The 25224-nt window shown below is 39.0% G+C and overlaps 1 protein-coding gene across 19 annotated transcripts in view; it reads right to left on the reverse strand.

The window, feature by feature from the left end:
* Positions 1-24838, reverse strand: part of LOC106960783 (receptor-type tyrosine-protein phosphatase delta-like) — a 64551-nt gene extending 39713 nt beyond the window's left edge. For 7 of the 19 annotated variants that reach the window (XM_015054104.1, XM_015054102.1, XM_015054094.1 and 4 more), the window contains exons 1-12: positions 24613-24838; positions 22392-22400; positions 20109-20126; positions 16633-16743; positions 13481-13492; positions 9877-10146; positions 7477-8058; positions 6298-6443; positions 4480-4624; positions 2614-2919; positions 1519-1712; positions 445-471 (exon numbers count right to left, since the gene is read on the reverse strand). In XM_015054104.1, coding sequence (XP_014909590.1) covers positions 445-471; positions 1519-1712; positions 2614-2919; positions 4480-4624; positions 6298-6443; positions 7477-8058; positions 9877-10146; positions 13481-13492; positions 16633-16743; positions 20109-20126; positions 22392-22400; positions 24613-24823 — 2031 coding nt within the window. In that variant the 5' untranslated portion in view covers positions 24824-24838. The remainder of the gene's footprint in view (positions 1-444; positions 472-1518; positions 1713-2613; positions 2920-4479; positions 4625-6297; positions 6444-7476; positions 8059-9876; positions 10147-13480; positions 13493-16632; positions 16744-20108; positions 20127-22391; positions 22401-24612) is intronic. The other 12 variants (XM_015054108.1, XM_015054107.1, XM_015054101.1 and 9 more) reach the window with 6 other exon arrangements.
* Between the last annotated feature and the right edge of the window lie 386 nt (positions 24839-25224).

A 25224-nucleotide genomic window follows, 5' to 3' on the forward strand; every position in this document is an offset into this window, starting at 1 on the left:
GCACGTGCAGAAGAAGAACGTAGACGTCACATAGCTGCAAACTGTTTACAGAAGTGACAGTGGATGCCGCCGTCTATGGATTGATTTTAAAATTGCTGAGCAGTGGGAGCCGACAGTATTGTCACAAGAGGATAAGACAAAGGAAGCCAAGACAAAAGAAAGACGAATGTCGGCACTACTTGCTTCAGCCATTGTTTACTTCCAGATTTACTGGTGTAGAGTAAAACTGACATAAAATGCTAGTTGACTGTTCAGGCTCCAAACTTTTTAAACTTCTGTAAAGTATCTGATATAGTGCCGCATATGGAAGTGGCACAAATTGGATTTTTATGGGTGAAAAGATCGGAAATGGGTTGTTCAAACTGCCTTGAAAAAGCAGTTTATGGGCAGCATTTCCCTGCTGTGTGAACATAATAAATAATAAAGTCTGTTGTAGCTACTCACATGTTCAGTTGTGTCATCGTAGTCCCACTGTGTGTTGTCGAAGAGCGGACAGAACAGAAACAACAAGTGAGCAAAGGTACAACAGTGACTGGCAAGAAAGCATTTGCACCCATTTTATCTGTAAACACACAAGCACCAAATGTTTGCCGGTAGGAATATTTGTAGCAAAAGTGAACAATAAGCCAAGCGCAAATGGTTTGTGTTTGTCAACTGAAGTAAGATCAGTGAAGTTTAACGACGATCTCACTCACTGCCTGGCAAAAGTACTTACAACTTAGGAGATTTTATTGGGATCTTAAGTGAAAGGCTGACACAATGTACTCCATCATTGTGAAAAGTAAAAAGATGGACTAGTGGTTTTTACATTTTTTCACAAAAAGGAAAAGGTGTGGGATGGATTTCGATTTCGTCTTCTTTATGTTGACGCCACAAAATAAAATGCAGCACAACCAACTCCCTGCAGAAGTGACTTAATTAGGAATGAGAGTACTTTCGACTTGCCTGTCACTTTCCTGCTGGTGCATCTGAATTTCCCCACTGAGGGACAATAAAGGCAATGACTGTTCTATCTGTGTGGAGCTTCATCTCAATATGAAGCCAGCTGTTCTGCAGAGGCCTTAGGCAGGAAACGCTGCTGCCCACAGTGGAAGAAGAGACTCTGGTCAGAGGTAGTGCAACTACCTCATACAACTATGCTTCATTTGCCTGACACTTCACAATTATGCACTACCTTGTGTTAGATGTCATATAAAATCCCAACAAAATACAGTCTGTAGTAGTAATATGATAAAATGCCAACAAGTCCTGTTGCTAATGCAAAAGCTTTACATCAACCTTAATTTCTTTACACTCAACCTCCAAGAAGCTAGAGGTCTAAGTGCAAGCCTGAAACACTTCTTGGAAGCAAACTGTAGCAAAATGAAGAGAGGACTCAAGACTTTTGCACACAGTACAGGGCATTGCCATTACCCATTTGAAGGTGAGGAGGTGAATGAGACAAAGCAGTACTACATGTCTGAGGAATGAGGCGGCAGGTTGTGTGTCTGGTTGTGTTGACGGTGGGTGGTGTTGTACCTGAGCATCATCAATCAGGATGTCCTTGATGACTGGCTGTCCTGTGGGCTCCCCATTAACCATCCTGACATAGTGCACCTGGTATCCTCGGATCTGACCGTGCTGCTTGGTGGGCACCGGTGAGCGCCAAATCACTTTAATTGATGAAGAGTTGACAGCCTCCACCTCGACTTTACGAGGTGGCCCACTAGGAACTGGAGGAACACCATGGGATAAAAGAAATAAGGTCAAAATTATAGAGAATCCCCCCAATCTTTGCTTCACCCTCTTAAGCGTCGCCCCCAAAAAATGTTGCGGTGACCAAAAAACCAAAAAAAAACAAAAACAAAAACGCACAAAAGTGCAGAAAACCGCAACAAGCACTGCATGACAGAGTTATTTCAACAATGGTAAGGAGAGAGGGGGGGAAAAAACAACAGCAAAAAGCAGGTCCGACAACCGACCTAATCTTGTAAAACCATTAAAACCGAGTCGGGTGAATTGTAAAAAATATGGCGTAAAAAAATGGGTTTAGTCAAAATAGAAAAGTGGAGCCAAAAGAGACTTCAAGAGTTTCATATTCTTGAAGTGCAAGAAGAGTTTTGGCTGTGATGTAAGGGGGGAAAAAAATAAAAATAAAAACAAAAAATGATTTATTATCACATGAACTGACAAAAATATTAAAAATGGCCTTTAAAAAAAAATCTTCCACATTTTGTTTTTCCCACTGTCATGATTTTTAAAAATTTGAGATCTAAAAAGAACAAAAAAAAGTTACAAAAACAGACAGTTGGGACTGGAAGTTTGAGGCCTGGAGGGGTGGAAAAAGCCATACCATGTGTTGAAATTAAGCAGCGTGAAGGACAGAAAAAGCCAAAAAAAGGTGCTTGCGAGAGTCAGTTTGGTTAAAAAAAATGACTTTCCAGAACAGAGCCGACAGTACCGAGTGGTCACAGTCATTTCAGAAGCAGGCAGAGGGGGTAGAGAAGAGGTAGCAGCAGATAGAGGCTGTTAGTATCTGGGGGGTGGGGAGTTGGTTAGGTCAGGAAAAGCAGGCTGGATTTTCAGCTGGAGGTTTTTTTTATTTATTATTTTTTATTTTTAGCAAACACATACCATCCTCCTCTGTTCGGATAAGCTGCGGCAAGCTCTCAGGTCCTGCTCCGACATCTGTGTGGGCAGTGACCGTCACACGGTACTCAGTCCATTTTTCCAGGTTCTCCAAAAGATACTTGGTGCTCTCCGGAGGGATCCCAGAGATTCGGCGAGCGGCGGTGTCCTCCCCTTCGGTGGCGGCGTAGTGAATAGCGTACTGCGTCAAGATCCCGTTTTGCAGCTCCACGGCTGGCGGCCGCCAACTTACCAGGATACTGGTCGAGCTGGGGCTGTGGCACTTTACATCCTGAGGTGGGCCTGCGGGTTCTGGACGGCGAAGTGGTTCGGTAGCAGATCCGTTACGTTGCGGTTTGGTTTAGATTTGTCGGTTGAGGCCATTCATTTAGTTGGATTTGTTGTTTTTTCGTTTTTAAAGGAGGTTCAGTTTTTATTTTTTTTATTTATTTTTGATGAGGTTGATGATGGAAGAGTCGAAAGAAAAAGAAAAAAGGAAAATAAAATGATGACATGAAAAAAAAGCACGAGGACTTTGATGAATAAATAAAACAAACCTTAAAACACAAATAATAAACAAATATAGAAATAAACACACGTTTTTTTTAAGTTTACAACGAAAGGAAGAATGATTGGAAAAAGGAGAGCTGTACCAGAAGTCACCTACCTTTGCCATGAAAAAATATAAATTCATATGAAAATAAAATGAAAACTTCTTTCCCATTGACGTCATAAACAGGTTAAAGAGACAATTTCAAATGTTACATTTTGCAAGCAGTTACCATCAATCCAAAAACATAAAGGTTGATGCTGAAGTTAATTTAAAAAAAGGGGGGGAAAAAAATGTGGTATTTGTCACCAACCTTTCCGAAGCCTGTTGGTTTGTGGTAAAAGCCTGACTGTACAACAGAGAGCTTTGCAAGGAGATATGACTGATTCATTACATTCTGACAACATCGGCATGCATGAGTTTCTCTTCTTTAATATCTTGGCAGGATTTAAATTTCTGAGTGTCTGTACCCACCTGATTACCTGCCTCTGACTGTCAGACCCCTCAGATTTATGCTGAAAGTCCAAACTCAAAAAAAAAAGAAGAAGAAAAAAACAGAAACTGATCGGTTTGATTTTTCTATTCTGTGAACTGATATGAAGAGCTGGATACGTTTGGAGAAAGCAGCAGAATTTAAACGTCTATTTTTGTTTGTTTTTCCAACATAAATCTGAGGTTTTTAGGAGGTGGGAATGTCTCTAACTAGAATGTTGCTTTGAGCTTTCTGTGCTGATGCAACTCAACAATTCAGTTAAATTTAAATGGCGAATTAAAGAACAAAAAAGTCTGAGATTTAACCTTTTGCCTTTAAAATATGTAGCTGCAGAGAAAGCTCAAACTAAACCTTTATTCTCCTGGTTTTGGCTGCCAGGCAGCTTCAGGAGACATGGTTTCCAAAGCTCCGTTTCGCTCCCGTTTTATTATTATACAACTCACACACATGTGGACGTTAGCATAAATAATTCAGGAGCTTGAGCGTTAATTTTACTCAAAACTGTTTTGTGCACAACAAAGCAGAGGAGCAGGGGCTTTTGTAAACCATTCTAGTGACTTTGCAGGAAGCCCAGATGGCTGTCAGTACAGCCACTACAAGGAATGCTGCACAGTTTTCTTTTTTTTCACTCTACTTAGATTTAAACATTTTTCAAATGCATCAAACATTAATAGGTAAAAAAAAAAAAAAAAAAAAAGTAGAAAAAAGCAAACCAAAAGGCATAACTGACATCTCCGCCCTCTTTTGAGATGTTTGGACTCAAAAATGCATTTGAAACGCGTTTGTTCCCAGATGTTTTAAACTTGGTCAGATAAAGAAGAACACCTACGTGTCTGTGGGGTTTCTGCGGAGATGTCGCTGGTGTAAGCTCCAATTCCATGTTTACTGCGGGCGGCCAGACGAAAAGTGTACGTGGTGAAGGGCTTCAAGTCCTTCAGCAGGTATGTGGTTGTCGGTTCGAAGCTGATTCGTTTCTGTGAAGACAGTTTGGCCTTCTGTCATTTCATTTCTTCTTTTCCTAGCTGGGAAACACTCATTAACATACGAAACCTTGTTTACAAGTAGATTCTGGCAAAGAGACAAGCATGGAAACAAGGAGCGCACCAATGAATGTGCCGCTCAAAACAGGCCTACAGTTTAACCTGTTGTGCAAGTTTTTCTTTCATGTTAAAAATGAAAGAGTAAAATAAAAATGTGTTCCCCCCTTTGATTAGTTAATTTAGTAGTTTGGACAGGAATGCTCTAAAATTGTCATTTGTATTAGAGAGCACCAGCTCGTGCAGCCCAGAAAAGTTTGTATTATTTCACGGTATTCAATGATTTTCAATAAAATAAGATTTTGAACATTGAAGGTGTCTTTCTAACACCTGACAGCTAGGAACAAAATTGGTATTGGTCAAAACTGGAATCAGCAGGTCAGGCTAAAAGACCGGTAGATTTTATTCTAAAGGCCAAAAACTGCAACTGTTGCACTCCTGACAAAAACAGCTTTTGACACAATTTCAAACATAAAAGCGTACACTGCAGACACATGGAACAAGGATTCATATAATTCAGTTTAGACATAAAACTCAACAAAACCAAGGAATTCTCCTTTTACACTGTACACCTGGTAAAGTTTAAAAAACTTTAAAGTTAATTATTATTTTCTTGCACACGTATAATCCGATCTTAAATCTGAGCACATTTATTTTGTGGTGGAAAAGAATCCAACGTTAACAAAAAAAGATGTTTTTAATTGTTGGCGCCGCAAACATTACATTTATTTAAATGAAGCATTTTCTTTCTTATACTTTGGTATTTGAAGTTAATAAGAGCATTGAGGAACTTTGATCTAGTGAATCATGATTTTCCAATCCAGAGAAATTCATTTCTTTCAGGCAAGACAAGAGAACATGGCGCACAAGTAAAGCAGTTGTGTGTTGATCTGAAAATTAGACAAAATGGCTAAAAGAAAATAGCTACTTGCCTAAATTTACTAAAATCTTTATTAAGAGTAACAACTATAAAGTGACAAGCGAATCAGTTTAAGGAGGTTAAAAAAAAAGCTTGACATTAGAAAACAACAGGAAGCAGTGAGATCATCAAGCCTCAACCATCAGATACTGACTTTGTACCAGATGGTTGGGATACCAGGAGGCAGATTTTGCTGCCCGACCATCAGCAGTGTATCAGTGTAAAGTTTGATTTCGAAGCTGGAACCGTGTGGTACAATCAGATAAGACCAGGACTGAGCTTTTACAGGGAAACACATGCACTTTGTTTATATCCAGGAGCATTGTATATCAATGCTCCTGGATACAGGAGCATTGTATATCAATGCTCCTGGATATTCCTTTTTTTTATTGCTTAATATTGCAATGACAATTCAAAGGAAAATTAAATAACTACTGCAAGCCACAATCTCCAAATGTCAAAGTCATAAAAATAAAAATGCTCGAGGAGAAAAAGTTACCAATTATGCCCTGTTAATTACTCACAGCAGTGTTAAACTAACAGCCGTACTGTAAGTAATTAAGGAGGGTAACAAGCGACTCTTAAAAACATTATTAAAACAACTGCAGCAAAATCTGGACAGATTCAGAATATTTCTTACGTGCAAGCAGACTAGAAACGCAAACTGTTCACGTTCGTAAGCGGTAATTACCTCGTCTTTGTCGTCCTTCTTTCTGTACGTGAGCTCATATCCGGTCACTTGGTTTTCCAGTCCCGTCTGGGCCGGAGCGTTCCACGAAAGCAAAATGCTTGTTTCTGATTTGGCTTCTCCTTTGAAGTCAGTCGGCTGGGAGGGAACTGGGAACAAAGAGACGAGTTCATTATGAGCCACATTACACGCGATTCATTGGGATTTCGGTCACACTTCTGGACATGACATCGGAATGGTTACGGTCCAGAGGGATGTCAGTCTCATAGATACCACCATGCCATCCTCAAATAAACAATATATGCAATATTGTTATCATTGCTTTATTATTGAATGCAATTGAAGATATATACAGGGTTTCTAATAGTCCGTTTTTCATTACTGTATTATTATGAACTAATTTAGAATGCATTGAATAAAAACTCTCTAGCTCCTTTCCATAAACACTTCAATGTGGGATTAAGACCCCCTTATGCCGTCTCTGTGTTTTGTTAAAGGACTGTGGTGGTTAGGGGAGTTGAATTCAACCCACTCCTGGTAAGCCCCTTACTCACCAAAGGATGTACTCACAGCTCTGTGTCATCTGAACTGTGGGAAGTGTGTTATGTAGCTGTGAAAGGCCGACTGGGAGGCCACTAGGCTGGGGATCATCGCACTGAGGAACGGCTACTTTGGTTAAGAAAGGCTGACTTGTTTCTTTGTTGTTGGTTTTTAAGTCACAAAAATGTCAACCCCTAAATATGTTTGCATCATGTTTTTATATTATCCACAAGCATATCAAATCATTTTGGAGTTGGAGAGTGGTTTCTGTCACCTTTGTAGTGTGTCACCACTACCAGTCAGCTCTGCTTCTGCTGGCTGCTCCAGTGTTGTAAGAGCCTGTGTAACAATATCTTGCACATCAGTTTTTTTATTTTATTTTATTTTTTTTTTAATTATTTTTGGTAGAGTCCTTTCATGAAACCCTTATTTTCTAAAATATTTAAGAAAAATAATTTGATGTGAATTTACAGCCTGACAGTTAAGTTGACTCAGTCAATAATCACAGATCAAACCAGAATAACTAAGCTCCGTCTTGCTGGTAAATGGAGTTTTCGATCCGCCTTTCCATGCGGCACGTTTCCATACTTTGTAAATTGTCAAAGCAGGTACAAACTGATTCACCACTGGCACCAAACCCACCTCCGGTCTTGGCGATGATTTGCAGCTCAGGAGAAAGGGGTCCGTCGCCCACAGAGGTGAAGGCCAACACTTTGATGTAGTAGGTCTTATTCGGGATGAGTCCCTGGATGGTGACGAAGTTAGACCCCTGAACCATCTGCTTCTCCCAGAGGTTAACGTGCTGGCTGTAATCCATGGTGTAGTACACCCTGTAGCCCATGATTTGCCCGTTGGGCTCCTCCGGCTCGTCCCACTGGATGACCGCCGTGGTCGCGCTCATCATGTGACCCCGGACCTGCCGCGGCGCGGTGCTCGGCGCCTGCTCTGCCGTTTTGGCCTCGATGCTCTCGCTGGGCGGCCCTCGTCCGATGTTGTTCACAGCCACCACCCTGAACTCGTAGTCGGAGTAGGGGCTGAGGCCGCCCACGCTGTACCGGGTGGTGGCCACGCCATCTATCTCCTTGTACAGGTCATCAGAGTACTTGGATTTGTGCTGGATGATGTAGTAGGACACTGGCTCGGGGTTGCCAGAGTCCCAAGTCAGCGTGATGCTGGTGGCTGTGCGCTCAGTCACCACCGGAGTGCCAGGAGCCTTGGGCAGTGCTGCAGTGACAATTATTTAATAAATATTAATAAAAATACAAATATATGGGAAATATCAGAAAACTTTACCTCTGTGATTCATTTCTGAAGCCACAGATTCTCGCATTGTCTGCTTTCAGCATTTTACAGAGCCGTTGTTTATGTTGTTAATCTTTAGATTTCTCTTCATCACTTTAATAATTAAACAGGTAAATTTATTGCTTTAATTCTCCACACCGTGGCGCACAGCAAAGGATATCAGAGCAATAGATCGTGTTTATATGCCATCTGAAGCAGACTACTGGGGGAAGCCTCTGCCACGCTGGTATATTGTGACTAATATCTTCATGTTGTGTCTCGGAAAAGCAAAGCTGTGAGCGTGTTTGCGGGCTGGAGTCTATCCCTTGTGTGCATGTGAATGTGGCGGCGCTATCTGGGTTGTCATTCTGGTGTATTACGAGGGACAAATGATTACTATTTCTGCACCAAACAGTAGACTCTACTTTGTACCCCTCCTTTTAGAAATAGGGAGCTTGTTACTTTGTAGTTCTCTGTCTGACAGATAAGCACTTTGCTATAATCTTAAGCTTGTATCATATGTTAAAAGTCGGGTGCTAGAGTTTTAAGAAAAGCTTTGAAATTGGTTTGTTTTGACAGAGAGGGGTGGGTACGTTTCTGACAATAGTCTCTACTTGAATGTTTTCTGAACAACAAACGACATCAAATTTACTAGACAAAACTGTTCAATCTTAGTATGAAGTGAAGATGATCAACATTCTGATAAGTGATTCACTTCTGTCATCTCTTTCATTAGCATAATTCCAGAAATGGCAACTCAGAAAGTCCGAGGAACACTGTTATTGACGCGTATATATTTCACTACTTTTGCATGTTTTATTTCACTCCAACCACTCAACCTTAACCATCACTGTGTTTAAAACGGATCATATTTAGGACATTGTCGTTTTCTAAAAAAATTTAATCTGAAGAAAAGGCAGGCTTTCAAATCAGTCAAACACATTATGCTAACTGAAGACTAACTACAGTATTTTCCAGACTATAGAGCTTGCCTCACAATAAGCCGCACCCACAAAGTCTTAAAAAAAAAAAAAATGGAAACGTACATTTAAAAGCCGCACCAGGTTATAAGCCACTGGTATCTCCGCCGCTCTCGGTTTTCCACAAGATAAATCTGCTATTAATCTCCAACGCCGAACCATGGATTACGTGCAGCCAGATCGATGGCCTTCAACTTAAAAGCTGCATCATATGAACTTCTTCGTGTTGTTTCCATGATGAGGGGGTATGAGTTTGAAAACATTTCTCCGTCATCCCTGCTGCTAGCATGTTCTTGTTCTAAATGAAAATCAGCACTTCCTTCTTTGATTTCCAATTTTGACTTCCAATGATTCACTTCCTGCTAGAGAGCCCCCTGGTGGTTGAAGAAAAATCCGCACAAAAGCCGCATCCGGCTATAAGCCGCATGGTTCAAAGTTATCGTCTGAAAAGTGCGGAATGTCCTTTTATACATGAAACACTGTTCAAACTTTCAAGAGGTCACTAGACACTGTCCTATTACTAATTGATTAAGCTTTTCCAAATCACTTAATAGTTCTTTTTGTTTTATAAAATTAGTTTTCTACAAATGTGTTATGTATGTTCTTTAGAGAAAAGCAAAGCTTACCAATTGATATATTATTTAGATTAAACGTCTTCAATATGGAGATTTAACTTTGTTTCTGGGGAATGTAATACAGGAGTTTGAACAATTATAGCATCTTATTTATTTTTAAATCATAATATTAGTAAAATCGTACCCATCTTAATCAGCATATTTACCTTTTACTGTTATCTGGGCCATAGCTTCTATCACCCCAAGTGTTGACATGGCAACACAAGTGTAGTTGGCCGACTGTCGTACATCTGTGAGCTCCAAGACGTTGCGTCCGATGGGCATGTCGTCCTCTGGGGTGAGATCCTCAGCGCCTAGCATCCACTTGACGTACGGCATGGGCGAGCCCACAGCTACACACGTGATATTCACGCTGCCACCAGGCATGATCTCATTGTCTGTCGGTGGGATGGAGAATCGGGGCGGGACTCGCCGTACTGAAAAGGAATTACCAGGTTTAGAACAACCAACTGAGAAACAAAAAAAAAAAAAGGATAAAAAACAAATCAAATCCTTCGGAGTAGTTTCCAAAGAGTTTGACTGTTCGAAGATTGCGTTTTTATCTGCAGAATTCAAATGAAAACTGTTTCATATCATCCATAAAGACGCATTTTAAACATATTTTATCTAAGCTCTAATGGTAATGGTGAATGGGTGAACACCAATGTGAGCACTATGCACAAAACACAGCATCGGATTTGTACACAAATACTGTTGCCAGGCAATTGTATGCAAAGAAACAACTTTTAGACACAAACTGATTCTTACATACCACAGGCATATACATTACAAATATCAGAACAACACATAGCCTCAAGAAAACATTTTTTGTGTGGATTCTTTTAAGGTTCAGTGCAAACAAAAGACAGGACTGTCAGATGTTATGCATTTCCACTTTAGAACTTAACCAGCTCACAAAAGATTTAAAAAAAGTAAAAAAAAACAAGGCAATTCTGCTTTGTAGCTGTTTTTTTTTTTTTGCTCTTATCACAGGAGCAAAAAAAATGTTTGAAAGTAGGCCTAGAAGATATCAGAAACACTTCTATGACTCACACTTTAACGGGAAGTTTTTAATGAACCTCGAAAAAGTGTGCCTAAGAATGAGTGAACATAAAGTGCACCAGCTGTTGGTGAATTAAAGATGTAGTTTAAAAAAAAATTAAAAGGTTATTTGCAATAATGTGTTGGCAAACATTAGAAGTGCCAACTTGGCTAATTTTAAACCCAAATTAGTTGGAAAGGGAGGGAAAACCTGAGGCCAAGTCCAAGAGGGGAAGAGACCTACGCACACTTCTACTGTCTTAAAACATCTACATCAAAAACGTCGCAGCATGTGTGCTGTACTTCATGAACTGTAAAACCATACTTATGTTTGCAATGGATGGTCATTCATAGGGAATCCAATGATTTTATTTATTTATTTTTCATTTTTTTTAACAGAGGAAATGGAAATTGGAGGTGGCACATCACCAATGACTTTCCTGTAAAACATGGAACATAAAACGCGTTTCCAGTCAGAGTAATAGTCGGATACAGAACTAAAGCCACAGAAAGGGCAAAAATATTAAAGCAGTTTACACGAAGGCTATTTTGTTCACATTTACACTGTGCTTCTTTTTTTCTAATCACCCAATCCAGTGTAAGTATGGTTTGAAGCTTTATGAAATAGCATTTATCCAAACCACTATGAGATTTATGAGGCAAGTGCTGTTTTAAAAGCTCGGAAGTCATCTGTGGTCTTGGCCCCTTTTCAGAGGCTTTAGCCTCCAGGACAAACTATAATCTAGATTTCTACTAAATGTAGATGCCAAGAGTGTTACGTGCTGCAGGTGACATATCCGTTTAAGGGTTTGCAAAGGATAACCCTGCTAATTACAGTGGAAGAGTTTCAGGAAAAACATGAAACACTCGAGGCAAACAGTGGATGCATGCCTATTTCTGATTGAGTATTTGTGGATCTACCGTTTTTTGCAGATTTGGAAAATTTACTGATTCATAGAGTTTTAAGTAGACTTGAAGCTGGAACACTTCTGCACATTTCTACTTGACAGACTATTGGCTGGCTTTTACAAAACAGCCAATCTAGGAATGGCATTTATTTTCCTTGCCGTTGATTGGCTGCAACTCCAAAAGCAGAGATGAAAACAACCATAGATGTTAGCTTCTGTAAGAGTGCTAAGATGGCTTCCACTGTGTGTATTACTGCATTTTAAAGTATATTTGGTCACTGACATTTTAAAATAGTTATAAGAATTTTTTGTGGGGACCTCAAATATTTGCAGATTTGACTCATTAGTGCAAGGATGTGTTCCCTGACCTCCATGAACACCACAGTGTTTTCTGTATATTAAAGTTCTACTGACTTTTGCAGCTTTTAGGCTGTAATAATAAAACCTTATCTCTCTTTTATTTAAATCCAATGTGCTGAAATTCCAAAACTATATAGACTCCAATATGGGTTTATGAATGCATAACATCTGACAACACAATAAATAGCACACCAAAGAAAACAGATTAACTACTTTTAGCTGGACAAAACTGTACAACATCATGGATACAAAGTTGACTTCAAGGACTTTTGGAGGCGAAAGAAATCCCAACATGCAAACAGGAATATGGGGTTGTTGGAGACAAAATGAAAGAGGAAAACTGCTTCAAAGACAGTCAAAATGTTGTCTTAGCAGTCCAAGCAGCCATAAGAAATGTCTTTTGCAAATAGACTAGTTGTGCTGCTTCTGAGCATCCTCACTTGGTTAAGATTACCAAATAAAGTGGATAATGGGACACAGAAGCAAACAAAACAGACAAGCGTCAAGGATGGGTTCATGTGTACTGGTGAGCTCAGTGTTACTGCTCATGGCATTCAAGGCGGACCACAAATGTCTTTAAAATAAAGAAATCAAATATTTTCACATAATCAATACGATCCTCTAGTTTCTGTGTCTAACCCGGGGACGCGTTAGGTTTTACTCAGCTATCGCGTCGCCAAGTGCTTCCTGCTGCCAATTCTCGAAACCCGCTCTGTGGAGAGTGCGGTAGCTCTCTGGAGAGGAAATCGAAGGGAACTGGCTGCATTATTAAATACAACGTTTCTCTCGCTCAATATTTAATTAATATCCAATTGGATCGCGCTCCCCACAGACATAATATTATCCTGCTCATTTGAATATCATTACATTTGTCAAGACTTGTGGATAAGACTCTGAATGTATCATTCTTTCATGACTTCTCCGGCAGTAACATCCTCATCAAAGGGAGTACATAATCGCTGCGGGTGGAATTGTTTTTACAGCTTGACGCTCGACTTTAGTGTAAATTCCCGAACATATGTCTGTCTATGGGAAACACTTGTAAAGACGTTTGGATGTCTGCATGCAGCGCAAGTCCCGTTCCCTGTAAGCTAGGCGTAAACCCAAGCAGGAACACTGTCATGGTAAAGGGCTGGGAGGGTCAGACGTTAGCAAGTGAGCATGCAAACAGACAGTCAAGCAGATGCAAAAATCAACCTCCCACTGTTCCGCCTCCAGGATACCAACATGTGCCACCTGTTGGACGGTCATGCATTCTGACAAAGAGCAAGGGACAGTCTCTACAGGAACAAGAACACTGAATGTGTGACAAAGAAAAACAATGCGCTGAGGCAAAAGCAAAACCAATGGAAGAATGCTCGCTTCAATGTCTGGAAGATCCGATTTCCTTTTTGGTGATGAAAATAAAGAAAATCGATTGCCATAAAGAGTAACTTGATGAAGAAGTAAAAAGCACACCAACCTTCTCGTAGCTCTGAAGGATGTAGGGATTTTGGATGCAGAACAAAATGAAATAAGGGGTGGAGAAAAAACAAGGGAAACACAGAGAGTAAGAAGGCCATGTTTCAGGTGCTCAAATGCTGCGGAAAACATTTCGGAGGACCTTGTGTCCTCTAAAGGGAAGGAAGCCCTGTGAATCTCCCCAACACCAACAAACAGCGACACCTTGTCGGAGCTAAAACGTTTGAAGTAGCATTTACTCACTTATAAACTGTGTTGTACCAAAAGCCAGTGGTCTCAAACTCCAGTTCTTGAGGACTGACGTCCAATACGCTTGAATTGTGTAGCTCAATTGTCTCGTTTTGCCATTTTGCCTCTGGAGTCCCAACAACAATATTTTTTGGATTTTAGCGTGTTGAAGTAAAGACTTGTCAAAGTGTCTCAGCACACCAGCCTGTGAGGACTGAAAGTTTGAGACCATTAAACCATTTGATTAGCTTCTCAAAAAACTTCAAATACTAGGTCTCCTTTTTCATTTGCTTTCTCACTGTCAGAAGATTTTCATGGCTGTTCAACAACGGTTGGCTAATGGTCATCACAGACTATCAGCATTCTCTCTTCTGCAGGTTCACACATGTGTTTTTACTGATGTTTAACAGGGCATTCCACATCAAACTAATGCAAGAATAGAAATGGTAATAATGACAAACAGAAGGTTGAAGAACTGTCGGCTTTTTTTCCCACGAATAGTGGGAAGAGTTTGGATTTCGGTAACACTATTTGAAGGGGGGTGAATAAGACTGTCATGACAGTTTCATTAACATGACATATCACATGTCATGAACATGAATAAGCCTTCATGAATGTTTATGACTGTTGTCAAAAAGCGTCATTCGGTAAATTATGACACTTTTAATACAAAGTTGATATTATTCAAAATGTCTTTGTTATGACAACTTGACATTAACCAAGAAATAATTACTGTTTAAACTTTACCTTTAATAACATAAAGTTACCTAATTTTTAAAGTGCAATCAGTAATACTTTTATAACACATTTATATCAGTAATGATTTCTTGGTTAATGTCAAGGTGTCATAACAAAGACATTTTGAATAATGTCAACTTTGTACTAAAAGTGTGATAATTTATCGAATAACGCTTTATGACAACAGTCATAAATATTCATGAAGGCTTATTAACGTTCATGACAGGTGTTTATGACAGTGTCATGTCAGTCTTATTCACCCCCCTTCAAATAAAGTGTTACCTGGATTTCTAATGATACGACAGCAGTGCAGCAACACTAAACTTATAACAGGACGCGTCTGGAAAGCAATATGCTCGATGTCGTCATTTTACCAGGAAAAACAAGATAGTTAAGTAATGTAATTAAAGAACAGCCTTAGGTTTCAGTAGGTAACAGTATCAAACCTGAAGAGTAAAAATTTCACATTTTTAGCCATTTTAGTTTTTATTGTCAAAATAGGAAATATTTTGTTCCTTGTCCTTTCTACCAAGTTTGAGCGACAAAAAAAAGAGGGAAAGTATTTATCACACAGATTTATCTCTGTATATGTTTCAGTTTTCCAAAAATTTATTTATTCTGAATTTCTGTATTTTTCCATTAACATTTAATATTTGCAATGCCTACTCTTTCATTCCAATATATTATTTTTGTTGTTTTATTTAATGACTTTTTTTATGTTTTTCTTCCTGATATTTCTCTTGCTGCCTCAACAAATCAAGTTTCAAACACAGATGGACAAATACAGGATTATTTAATTGTATTCTAGAGTATCCCTCAGCATACAAGACAACATTTATAGTGGATAATGCTACCTTTCTCCATTATTTTTATTTTATCATCAAGAAAGTATTAAGGCATCATTATAATGGTGTAACTCCAAACTGACAAATGGTTTCTGTTTTAATACAAATTGGTGCGTCACTGCACCATCCGTTGTGCTCAAGAAAGGAGATGGAGGGAAACAGATGTATTGGCCTAAAAGGGGCTGAGTTAGCAAATTTTGTTTGTACAAAGTGATGTTTTGCTGCAACTATCCCAGATCAAGAACTTAAAAAAAAAAACAGACACACACCAACTACTATACATTTTGTTGTTGCAACTGATATAAAAAAGATGATTTTGTCTCAGAAGTAAGCTTTATTTTTGTAATCCTCTTTCTTACAGACCCCAAAAACATCCCTAAGGTGAGTAGGAATTGATACATGGTCGATACTAAACATTTCATAGTGTGTGCGAAAAGACCAAAAGTCTTTTCTTACACGAAGGGGATAAATGCAACATTATTGTCCCCTGAGACATGTAGAGCTCAGAAGTAAAGCCTTGTATGTCTTCACTATCCGTGAGGTGATAGAAGGCCCAATAAAAGCAGGTTTAAAAACCACAAATGGCCACAACGTTTGAAGTGAGAAAGCAAACACGGCTTTGAACTGGGTTAAAAGGTGAAGAGATCCATCACCCGAAAGCTCCTTGAAGGAAAAAGGAAAATTCATTCTTCTGCTAGCCATTTTAAAATATATTTGATGATATCTTAAATTAACTGTGCTCAACTAAAGTGAGGTAAAACGAAGGATTACTAAATGCTGTTTAACCAGAGTAAATTATAAGTTAGGGGGGAAAAACCCTAACAACTCTGTCTAGGCTGCTGGATGAACAGTACTGTACTTAAAAATACCCGTAGAGTAGAATTAATTGCCGTTTCCTGAATCTTTCAAGTTGCATCCTCAGTAATGGGATTACAGGTGCCCTAGTGTTTATCAGTAGGGAGGAGGAAAGAAAAGGATCTTTTCACAGCTGGAGCTGATGAACGAGGTCCGTTCACTCCCTCCACCAACTCCAGCAGTCAGCTTTTTTAAAAGCAATTAGTAGATACATGCTGCAAGCGGCCTCGTCACTGGTGTTAGACTCGGGCTAATCAACGGAAACGGACCGGAAACACATAACAGAGCAAATACTGTAGGTTCAAATCAGTGCAGGTAAGGCAAGTGCAAGGAACAGAAAATAAACTGTAATAGAGCATACTTACAGTGACCTCATAGCACACGGACCCTTGCAGACAATGTGGCGATTTAATCGCTCCTTATCAGGTTTTAAAGGCAGTGTGATACTAATGTTTGGCGAAAACAAAACAGGGAGGCCGTTTCCTACCTCTGACGTAAAGATTAGCCGGGGCAGAATAGCGAGTCCCGTCGTTGTTCGTCGCCACGCATTCGTACTTTCCCTGGTCCGGTTCCTCGCTTTGCTCTATCTGCAGGGCTCCTAGTTGGAATAACAAACGAGGGTAACAAAAGGCAATGTGGTCAACTCGGTTCACAAACAAAATGACTTGTCTTCTGCATTCTCCTTTCATGTCTGAGGTTAACTTGCTTCAGAGACATTAAGTTTTAGACTTTATCTGCTAGTTGTTATTATGCGTCTCAAGTAAAATGGGGACTTCTATGCATGTGGACAGCTGCAAATTACAATCATGCAAAACATTGTAATACAGCTAAGATTGTTTATTTCTGTTATCAGAGCTAAAGTAGCAAACCAACAAAAGAGTAAAAAAAAAAATAAAAAACGGAAAAGAAAGTAACTCATAAAAACAAGGTATACCCTATCATTTTGATTTTTTTTTTTCTGAGTAAAAAAATGGCAGATTGTGTTAAAAAAACGCACACGCTCATCTCAGTGCCAATTAGGCATGGGTTGGTTTCTGGTGTCAAGGTATACAATTTAAATTTTTTTTTTTTTTTTTAGGTTACAGTGTAAAAGCAGATTTTGCTGCACACTGGGAGCCAGCTGGCTAAAAGAAGACTACAATACATTCCTCTTTCATCCAAACTATTCCTGTGTCTTGGCCTTTTGCAACTTTGTACCTCATTCGGTGGTATGCTTTGGGTCCAAGCTTTAATTTACTGACTGATATCTTGAGATATTGCTTCAATACTTTGACAAAATTGTATGTTCTTATGTCATATATGTTGTGAGGATCATTAGTTCCTCTTGGTGTACAATCACACCACAACATGATGCTGCTGCCAGCATACTTCAGTTGAGATGATGTTCTCAAGTTTGCCAAGCTTCTTCTTTTTCTGACATCTTAATAGCCAAAAACTTAGACCTTATGTAATGTCTTCAGAAATGAACTTTTTTGCTTGAATACTTTTTTGTTGCGTTTCTACTAATAGCTTCTTTCTCTCTGAATGGTCTTTCAAGCCCAGTAGGAAGAGGGTTTTTTTCTTGTTTCTTTTTAGCCCACCTTCACTACCAAATATACAATCATCTCTGGGACACAGAACCCATCTTCTTCCTGAATGTTGTGATGGCTGCACATTCTTGTAGTGCACATATTCACGTGAACGGACGATTGTTGCACCTTCTGGCATCTGCAAATTGCATTAAAGGATGAACCAGAGAAGTGGATGTCCACAATTTCTTGAGATTTTTCCACACAGGGAAGCAGTGATGTTGCCTTAAAATAAGCCAAGACATTCCTATCTGGACTTTCCCAAATTGTTTAAAAGGGAATATTAGTGTATGTAAGAGCAGAGAAGCTGGCCTATGTCTGAAAATGGTAGACCTAGCCCCAGAGATCACTAGTGACAGGGCCAAGTAAAGATGGAGGATCGATGCCATGAATTCTGTACAACTGGAAACAACGGGAGAAAAGAGCAAGCTGCAAAAGTCTGACTTACATTTCTGGCATTTAGCAAACTGAAATACTTTTGGCACATCTAACTGGCCTTTGACACTGAAAAATTGTATGATTTAATGCCAGTCAATGAGACAGATGGTTGTGTGTTGCTATCCAGTGAATGTAAATATCTGATTTCGACTGTATGCAAAACATTTAAAGAAAAAAAAAAAAAAGAAACTGTTTTGAAGCTACATTTGGTGCGCTAAAACCGACTAATTTGCCGGCTTATTCTGCTTATGTTAAGTGCTGTTAATATATTAATTGTGTACTTTTACTTAAATCTGGATATACAATTATTATTTTTGCAGTAGTAAGAATAACTTCTGCATTTTTTGCTTTGTGTTTCTATCTAAATACCTTGATAACAAGAAACCTTGGCATTTAACTCAAGGTTCTGACACCATGAGAGCCTCATACCGACCCATGCCTAGCGCCAAAGACAACAAAAAATACAAACGGCCGATTTTTACTTTGAATAAGAGGGGCAACCCATCAATATACAACATGTCACTGGACTGGTCAGTATGGGGATGAGTGATACTGCTTCAGGGAAACATGGATCAAACAAAAGAGGTTTACAGTATAAGAAAGCAGCGCAACAAGGGAGGACAATTTGAAAAACAAAACAAAAAGAAAATTTAGGTATGATTCTTTTTTTTTTAGCATATTCAATCACAGATCAGTTGTAATATTCAGCCTATGGGGTAATTTGGACTTCACCTGGGTGAAGTTTCTTTGGAAAAAGTAAAAAAAAAAAAAAAAAAAAAAAAAAAAAATCAGCAGCATGTGCAAAAATTTGGTGCTGCTCAGATTAGCTGGAAAAAAAATGTTTATTGAATCGTTAATTCAGGCAGAACCAACATATAACCCTCTAACAAAAGGTTTGACATGCAAATCTTAGCAAGAAATGTATGTCGACACAACTTACAACCTTCTGACAACCCTTAGCTGAAAAATAAAATGCAATTGTATTAGAAGACAAAATTCAAAATGCAGCCTGAGCCAACAAGAAAGTATAACCATCCACTGCTTTAGCCACAAAAAGACACCCATAAAAATCCACCAATGGGATCAGCAGTGTGGTGTCACATGACTCAAAGAAAAATGGCTTTATGCATCAACAACTCTCCCGCTCCATGTCACACGGCAAAAATGAGCCAATCAGGTCCTCGCCAGACTCTACAGTTTGCCTTTTCCCCAAACCCTGAAGAAAAAAAAATTAAAAAGTCAAAAAAGATTAAAAAAAAAAAAAAAAAACCAAGAAAAGTAAGAAAAATAGGTGAAAGAGGAAGGTGGGAAAAAAGCACCGTAGAAACTTTATCAAAAAAGTGGTTGTTTGGGCTTTTTTGTAGAGGTACAGGAGAGGAAAGCAAACAGAAGAAATGGGAAAAAAATAGTTTGCAAAGATAGAAAGAAGTCTTTGGGAGAGGTGGTGTTAGGTCTTCCACAGCATCTGTGCATGTCGGGGGTTTTTTTGTGCTGAACAAGAAACAGCTAAGGGGGGAAAAATGCTTGGTTGTTTTAGTTGGACAAAAAAGAGGGACACATGATTGGCTATGGCCAAAAAGGAAAAAAAACAACAAAAAAACAAAAACAAAAATGAGCATTAAAATATAGTTTTGGAGGAAAAAAAATAAAAACAGAATTGTCATTGTATATGCTTATTAGAGCCAGGGCAAGCATATCACAACTGAGCTAAAAGAACAAGAAAAAAACAACAAAACAAAAAAAACCAAAACACAAAGGAGTAAATAAGGCATAGACACGATGATGAAATACAATTTTAGTCAACCAAAACCAGGACAAATAAGGAGGATGGGTCCATGTGAATGAAATGGTATTCGATCTTTGTAAACAGGACAAAAATGGGAGCGTACGGATGGCTTGACAGCAAGAATGAATTTGTATTATTTTCATTCTTTGAACGTCAGTTCAGCACTCTTACCTCTTATTGGCGTACCACCTGGGTGGATAATATGAATGCAAATAAGATTGGAAAGAAGAAGCATTAGTACGAGTAGATAGAGGTTGGGGGGCTTTGGAAGAAGAATCAAATTAGACTCAACAGGGTACGTAAATAAAGGTACTACAGGAAAGAGAGAGGAGAGAGAAGAAGAGAGAACTTTTCTTTCTGTACTCTATTGGCAGAGAAAAGACAGGATTCATCATAGAAAAATCATAAAGTCAGAAGATCTTGTGAAACACGTGGGGGGGGAGGTGGTGCCGTTTTTTTTTTTTTTTTTTTTTTTTTTCCCAAAGTGGCTTCTGAAGACCATCTACTGAGGGGGAAAAGACTTTTCAGGACTTTGTACATGAGACTGAAAGCGGGCGGACCTTTGGCTTTGATCTAGAGGTAAAGCTGGCCGCCTCCCTAAAAGCTCTTGGGGACTTTTTCCCTACTTAAGGTGCTGGTGTTAAAACATTAAAGTAGTGGATAAGTGAGTGAGGAACAAACATGTGAGGATTGATTATTATTCAGGTCAGTATGCGACAATACTTACAGTACTATGAAAAAATAATTACCCTCTTTCAGATTTCTTCGTTTTTTTTTTGTTTTTTTTTTAACTTAATTTTGTCACGTTAAAATGTTTCAGATCTCAAACAAATTTTAACATCTGACAATTACTCCCTGAGCAAATACAACAAGTGGTTTTCAAGAAATTATTTAATTTCTCAGGGAATCTGACCCTGCATGAAACAGCAATGGGAACCTAAACCTGATAACTGTTTGCACCACCATTGGTAGCAAAAATGCTGGCGATGACGCATTTACATCACTGTTTTAATTCGTATTAGAAGGTTTTCAAGTACATAAATCTTGTTTATGGTCACACCACCACACCTGGAACTGATTTTAGGCGAAAATGCTAAGGTAAATGTGATGGGTTTTTTTTGAGCCATTCAGTGATGGACTTGCTGGTGTCTGTTGCATTATTGCCCCTGCAGCATAAAACAAGTGCACTTGAGGTTAACGTCACAAAGTGGTAGCCGGACATTTTCATTCAGGGTTTTTTGCTCAAGAGCCGAATTCATTCTGTTGCAGTCCCAACGAGTCATCCACATTACAAAGCAGTGCCTTTATAATGCAATGTATAAGAGTGCTTCCTCCAGGTTGGGCATAAGGTTCTATCCCAAGAGGTCTTGTTCATGAATCGTGAAAAAAAAGAGTGGTAGATTGGTGTGAAATCTGTAGCGATGCGAGTGCTGTACTGCTTTGTCGTAGTCAAGAAAAAGCAAAATCGAAAGGAAAAGTTCTTGATTTATCTGGTTGATTTATATTCCTACTAGGAATGGAGTCAAGACCAGTTCTTATTAGACTGAGACCGAACTCTCCAAAAACGAGACTGAATATTTAGAGTTCAAATAGTATTTTAGGACACTTTTTCTTTGGGGAGGAAGGCACCACAAAACGCAAGAATTAATGGGGAAATGGTTAGTTTCTCAGCCAACATTTCTTGTTGGTATTAAGCAAATAATTGCCATAATTAACTAATATTTAAGTTATTAAATGCAGCCACGCATTGATACGCATTCTCTAAACTGAATTCATCAGCTCCATTGCACAGTAGTTGCATAGAGAGTAATAAAGACTTGTCATCATATCGGCCATGGAGTCAAGGCTGTGTCTTCAGAGACCAAGACAGAGCCAAAGACAAGGGGAAAAAAGCAGGAGAGATCAGTCTTGAACCCTCCATGCCTGGTTCCCACCCTCATCTACAGTCATGATGCCAAAAGAATGAGATCGTGGATACAAGCAGCTGAAGGGCACTTATTTAAAGATCAGAGGTTCTCTCGGAGGGGCCCAAGTGGGCTGTTTTCCCCCCGACCCAGCCCCAGATAAAGCTGATATTTGTCTGATATTACACTTTGTGTGAAGATCTGAAACATTTAAAAGCGACCAAAAGAAAATAAATAAATAAAAAAAATCAAGAACAGAAGAGATTTGTAAGGGGCAAATACTCTCTCACAACACAGTAGCCTGAAGCTTGATGGTTAAAATTCTCAAGATAAGGTGGTATTACAGCTGGCAGTGGTATTAATAGCAGTAAGACAGTTACACATTGTGAGGGTAAGGGGAGAGTGTGTGTGTGTGCGTGTGTGTTTGTGTGTGTTTTCTAGCCCTGACACTCTAAGCTATCTGTTAGTAAAATGCATGCCATGCATTTTAATAGTTGTTGGAACATGGAAATTAGTGGGGGTGATGTGTGCTTTGGAGCTAAGCACTTACCAAAGGATTCTGTAGAATTTAAAAATATAGAGAGAAGAAAGACAGCATAAGAATTATGATTATACTCCTTAAGTACGTTTAGTTAACAAGGTTTGGTTAATGCTTTAGCAAACTGCACGTGAATAAAAGTCGCAAGTTAGAAGTTAAGGTTAATCTGACACAGTTCTACTGAAACAAAAATAAACAACAAAAAAAACAAGTCAGGTTAACACGATGAGTTAACAAAAGGAAAGCTGTGAAATCTGTGAAGACAGGTGGTCAAACAGACAAGACGTCCAATTTAAGAAGTTATGCTATTGGGTTATCAGCTGGACAGAACTGGTTAAAAGTTAGAATAGTTGTTTTCTATTGATATATTAAATGAAAACAAAACTGGCATTTACACATTAAAGCAGGGACTACAGTGCCTTGCAAAGGTATTCGCTCCACTTCGGCTTTCTCACATTTTGTCTCGTTACAACCAGTAACTGCAACCGGCATTTAAAGTGATAGACCAAGAGAAAGTAGTGCTGAAACTGAAATGGCATTTTTCATTTTCACTAATAAAATCCAAAAAGATGCGCTTCTTTACGCCTACAAATAGTCTGGAATATTCTTCTGAACGTTTTACAATGTCTTTTATAAAAAAATAAAAAAAAAAAAAAAAAAGCTTATCCAGATAGACTGACTGGTGGGCATTTAAAGGACAACTTTCAAATCTCGCCAGAGATTTACAACAGGGCTTGGTCAGGACTTTGATTAGGCCATTCAAAGAAATGAATATCATTTCCTCTAAACCACTTTATTGTAGCTCTGGCTGTACATTTAGAGTGATTATCTTATTAAACGGGCTAAAGGTGAAGTCTTCTGCCTTATCTATTATTGACAGTTAAACCCTGGTATTTACAAGGTTAGAAACCACAATCATATGTCAATACTTGAAACCCCAACATAAACCTTTATAAATACCAATTTCAATTGTTCAAGCATCAAATGTACCTTTACATGCCCACAGGGAAAACAGATGCAGCTCCAATGAAGAAGTCTACATCTACAGTCTTCCTTATCTTTACGTTTAGGTGCACAACATCACCACCAAAGAAAATTAAATGTTTCTCCTGGATTGGCTGCTCTGCAAATCCATGCATGCTCTGCATTTTTTGGAATAGTTTAGATATGCTATGTAAAAAATAAAAAAATAAAAAAACTGTGAATAAGTGGATTTTCCACAAATGTGGAGTCACGTTCCACAAAAAAAATATATATATCTACAAATACTGAATTGCGAATAAGTGCACTATACATACACTCATCTTCCTCTCTTCCTCCATGGCAAGTTTATTTATCATTGGTGAATAAAAGTATCTCCAGAGCACGATCCTTCCATGCTAGACTATGTTTTGTGGGAGTAGTGTGTTCAAGTTTGTTACTTTATGTTGGTCTATCAAATAAAATACAATCTAAATGGACAAGTTTGTGGTTTTAAGGTGGAAAAAAATGTGACATTGAACATTTTTGATTTTTTTTTCCCTTTTGCATGGCACTGTATAAAGTCAGAATGAAGGGATAAAGGGAAAGCTTTATGAAGTTTTACGCACTACTGTGGCTGATTAGTTTCAAGAAATAAACTTCTTCTCATTGAATCTGAAATGCTCTTAAAGCAAAACATCGACTGCAGGACAAATATGTTAGGATAATTAAATTGCTTCTCTGCGTGTTCTCCTACTCTAAAAGCATGTGCATTAATTTGTGGGCTCTGAATGTGGCCGAATGTTGACTGAAAGGTGTAAGTAATGGGCATAATGGTTCTAAGAAATACTGCACCAATGCAGTGGAGAGTAAAACCAAGATGAAAGGGCAGAAAAAAAAGAAAAAAATTAAGAACAATTGTTTGTTCAGAAAGTCACAGCAGTGAGCAATGTGGGCAGAGGTTAGGGCGAAAGCCAGCAAACACAGAAAGGAAACAATCCCAACAGCTCATGACAACACTGGAAGACAAAGGGAGACGCACATAAGACAGACAAACAGGGATGTACAGCAAGTAGAGGACAGGAAATAGTCGAAACAATGCCATTACCTATAAAACGAAAAGCCAAATGAGAAGTTAAATCATGGGCAGGAAGAAGAGGGGATGAAAGAGCAGAGGATATAATGTGGGAGCAGATCAGATAGAAAGTGAAAAAAAAAAGAAAGAAAGGAGTCTCCCTGTTTGGTAATTGAGTTTTCAGCAGAGGAAACCTACCTGATCTGAGCTGCTTAATGCGTCCGTTGTTGTTGGTGGTGTTGACAGGGAGGAAGTCTTTGAACCAGGTGATGTCTGGGTCGGGGTTGCCGCTGGCGGCACAGAGCATGGTGGCGGTGCGCGTTCGCTCCACCACCTTTAACTGTGGGCCCATGTCTATGGTGGGGAAGCCAGGGGGCAGCTGGTCCTCTGCAAAACAGGTTGGAGACATTTTGGGCAAGATGTCAGAGACAGCGAGGCGGTGGTCTTAATGAACCCATGACCGGGTGGCGGGGGAGTAGAAATGAGGCCAGACTGTAGAGTAACAGAAAATTAGTGAATTGAGAACAAAGGGGTTTTTTTATGCTGCTAATTCTCTGTGTGTCATTTTCCTTATAAAATTGTGACAGACGAATAAAACGATTTAATTAGCCGTGTTTTAAAAAAAGGGTTACGCAGTACGTAGAGGAACCGATCCGACAGCGAGATGCTCTAGAAATGAGCTTTAAAGCTCTGGACCTGTTCTTGAATTTTTAATTAGTTCCCTACTGAAACATTAAAATACCCTCTGCTTCATGGGAGACGGAGCACACACACACACACACACACACACACACACACACACACACACAC

The sequence above is a fragment of the Poecilia latipinna genome, unplaced genomic scaffold (assembly GCF_001443285.1).
Source record: "Poecilia latipinna isolate Pla-1442-1.1 unplaced genomic scaffold, P_latipinna-1.0 Scaffold1229, whole genome shotgun sequence".
Lineage (NCBI taxonomy): Eukaryota > Metazoa > Chordata > Actinopteri > Cyprinodontiformes > Poeciliidae > Poecilia > Poecilia latipinna.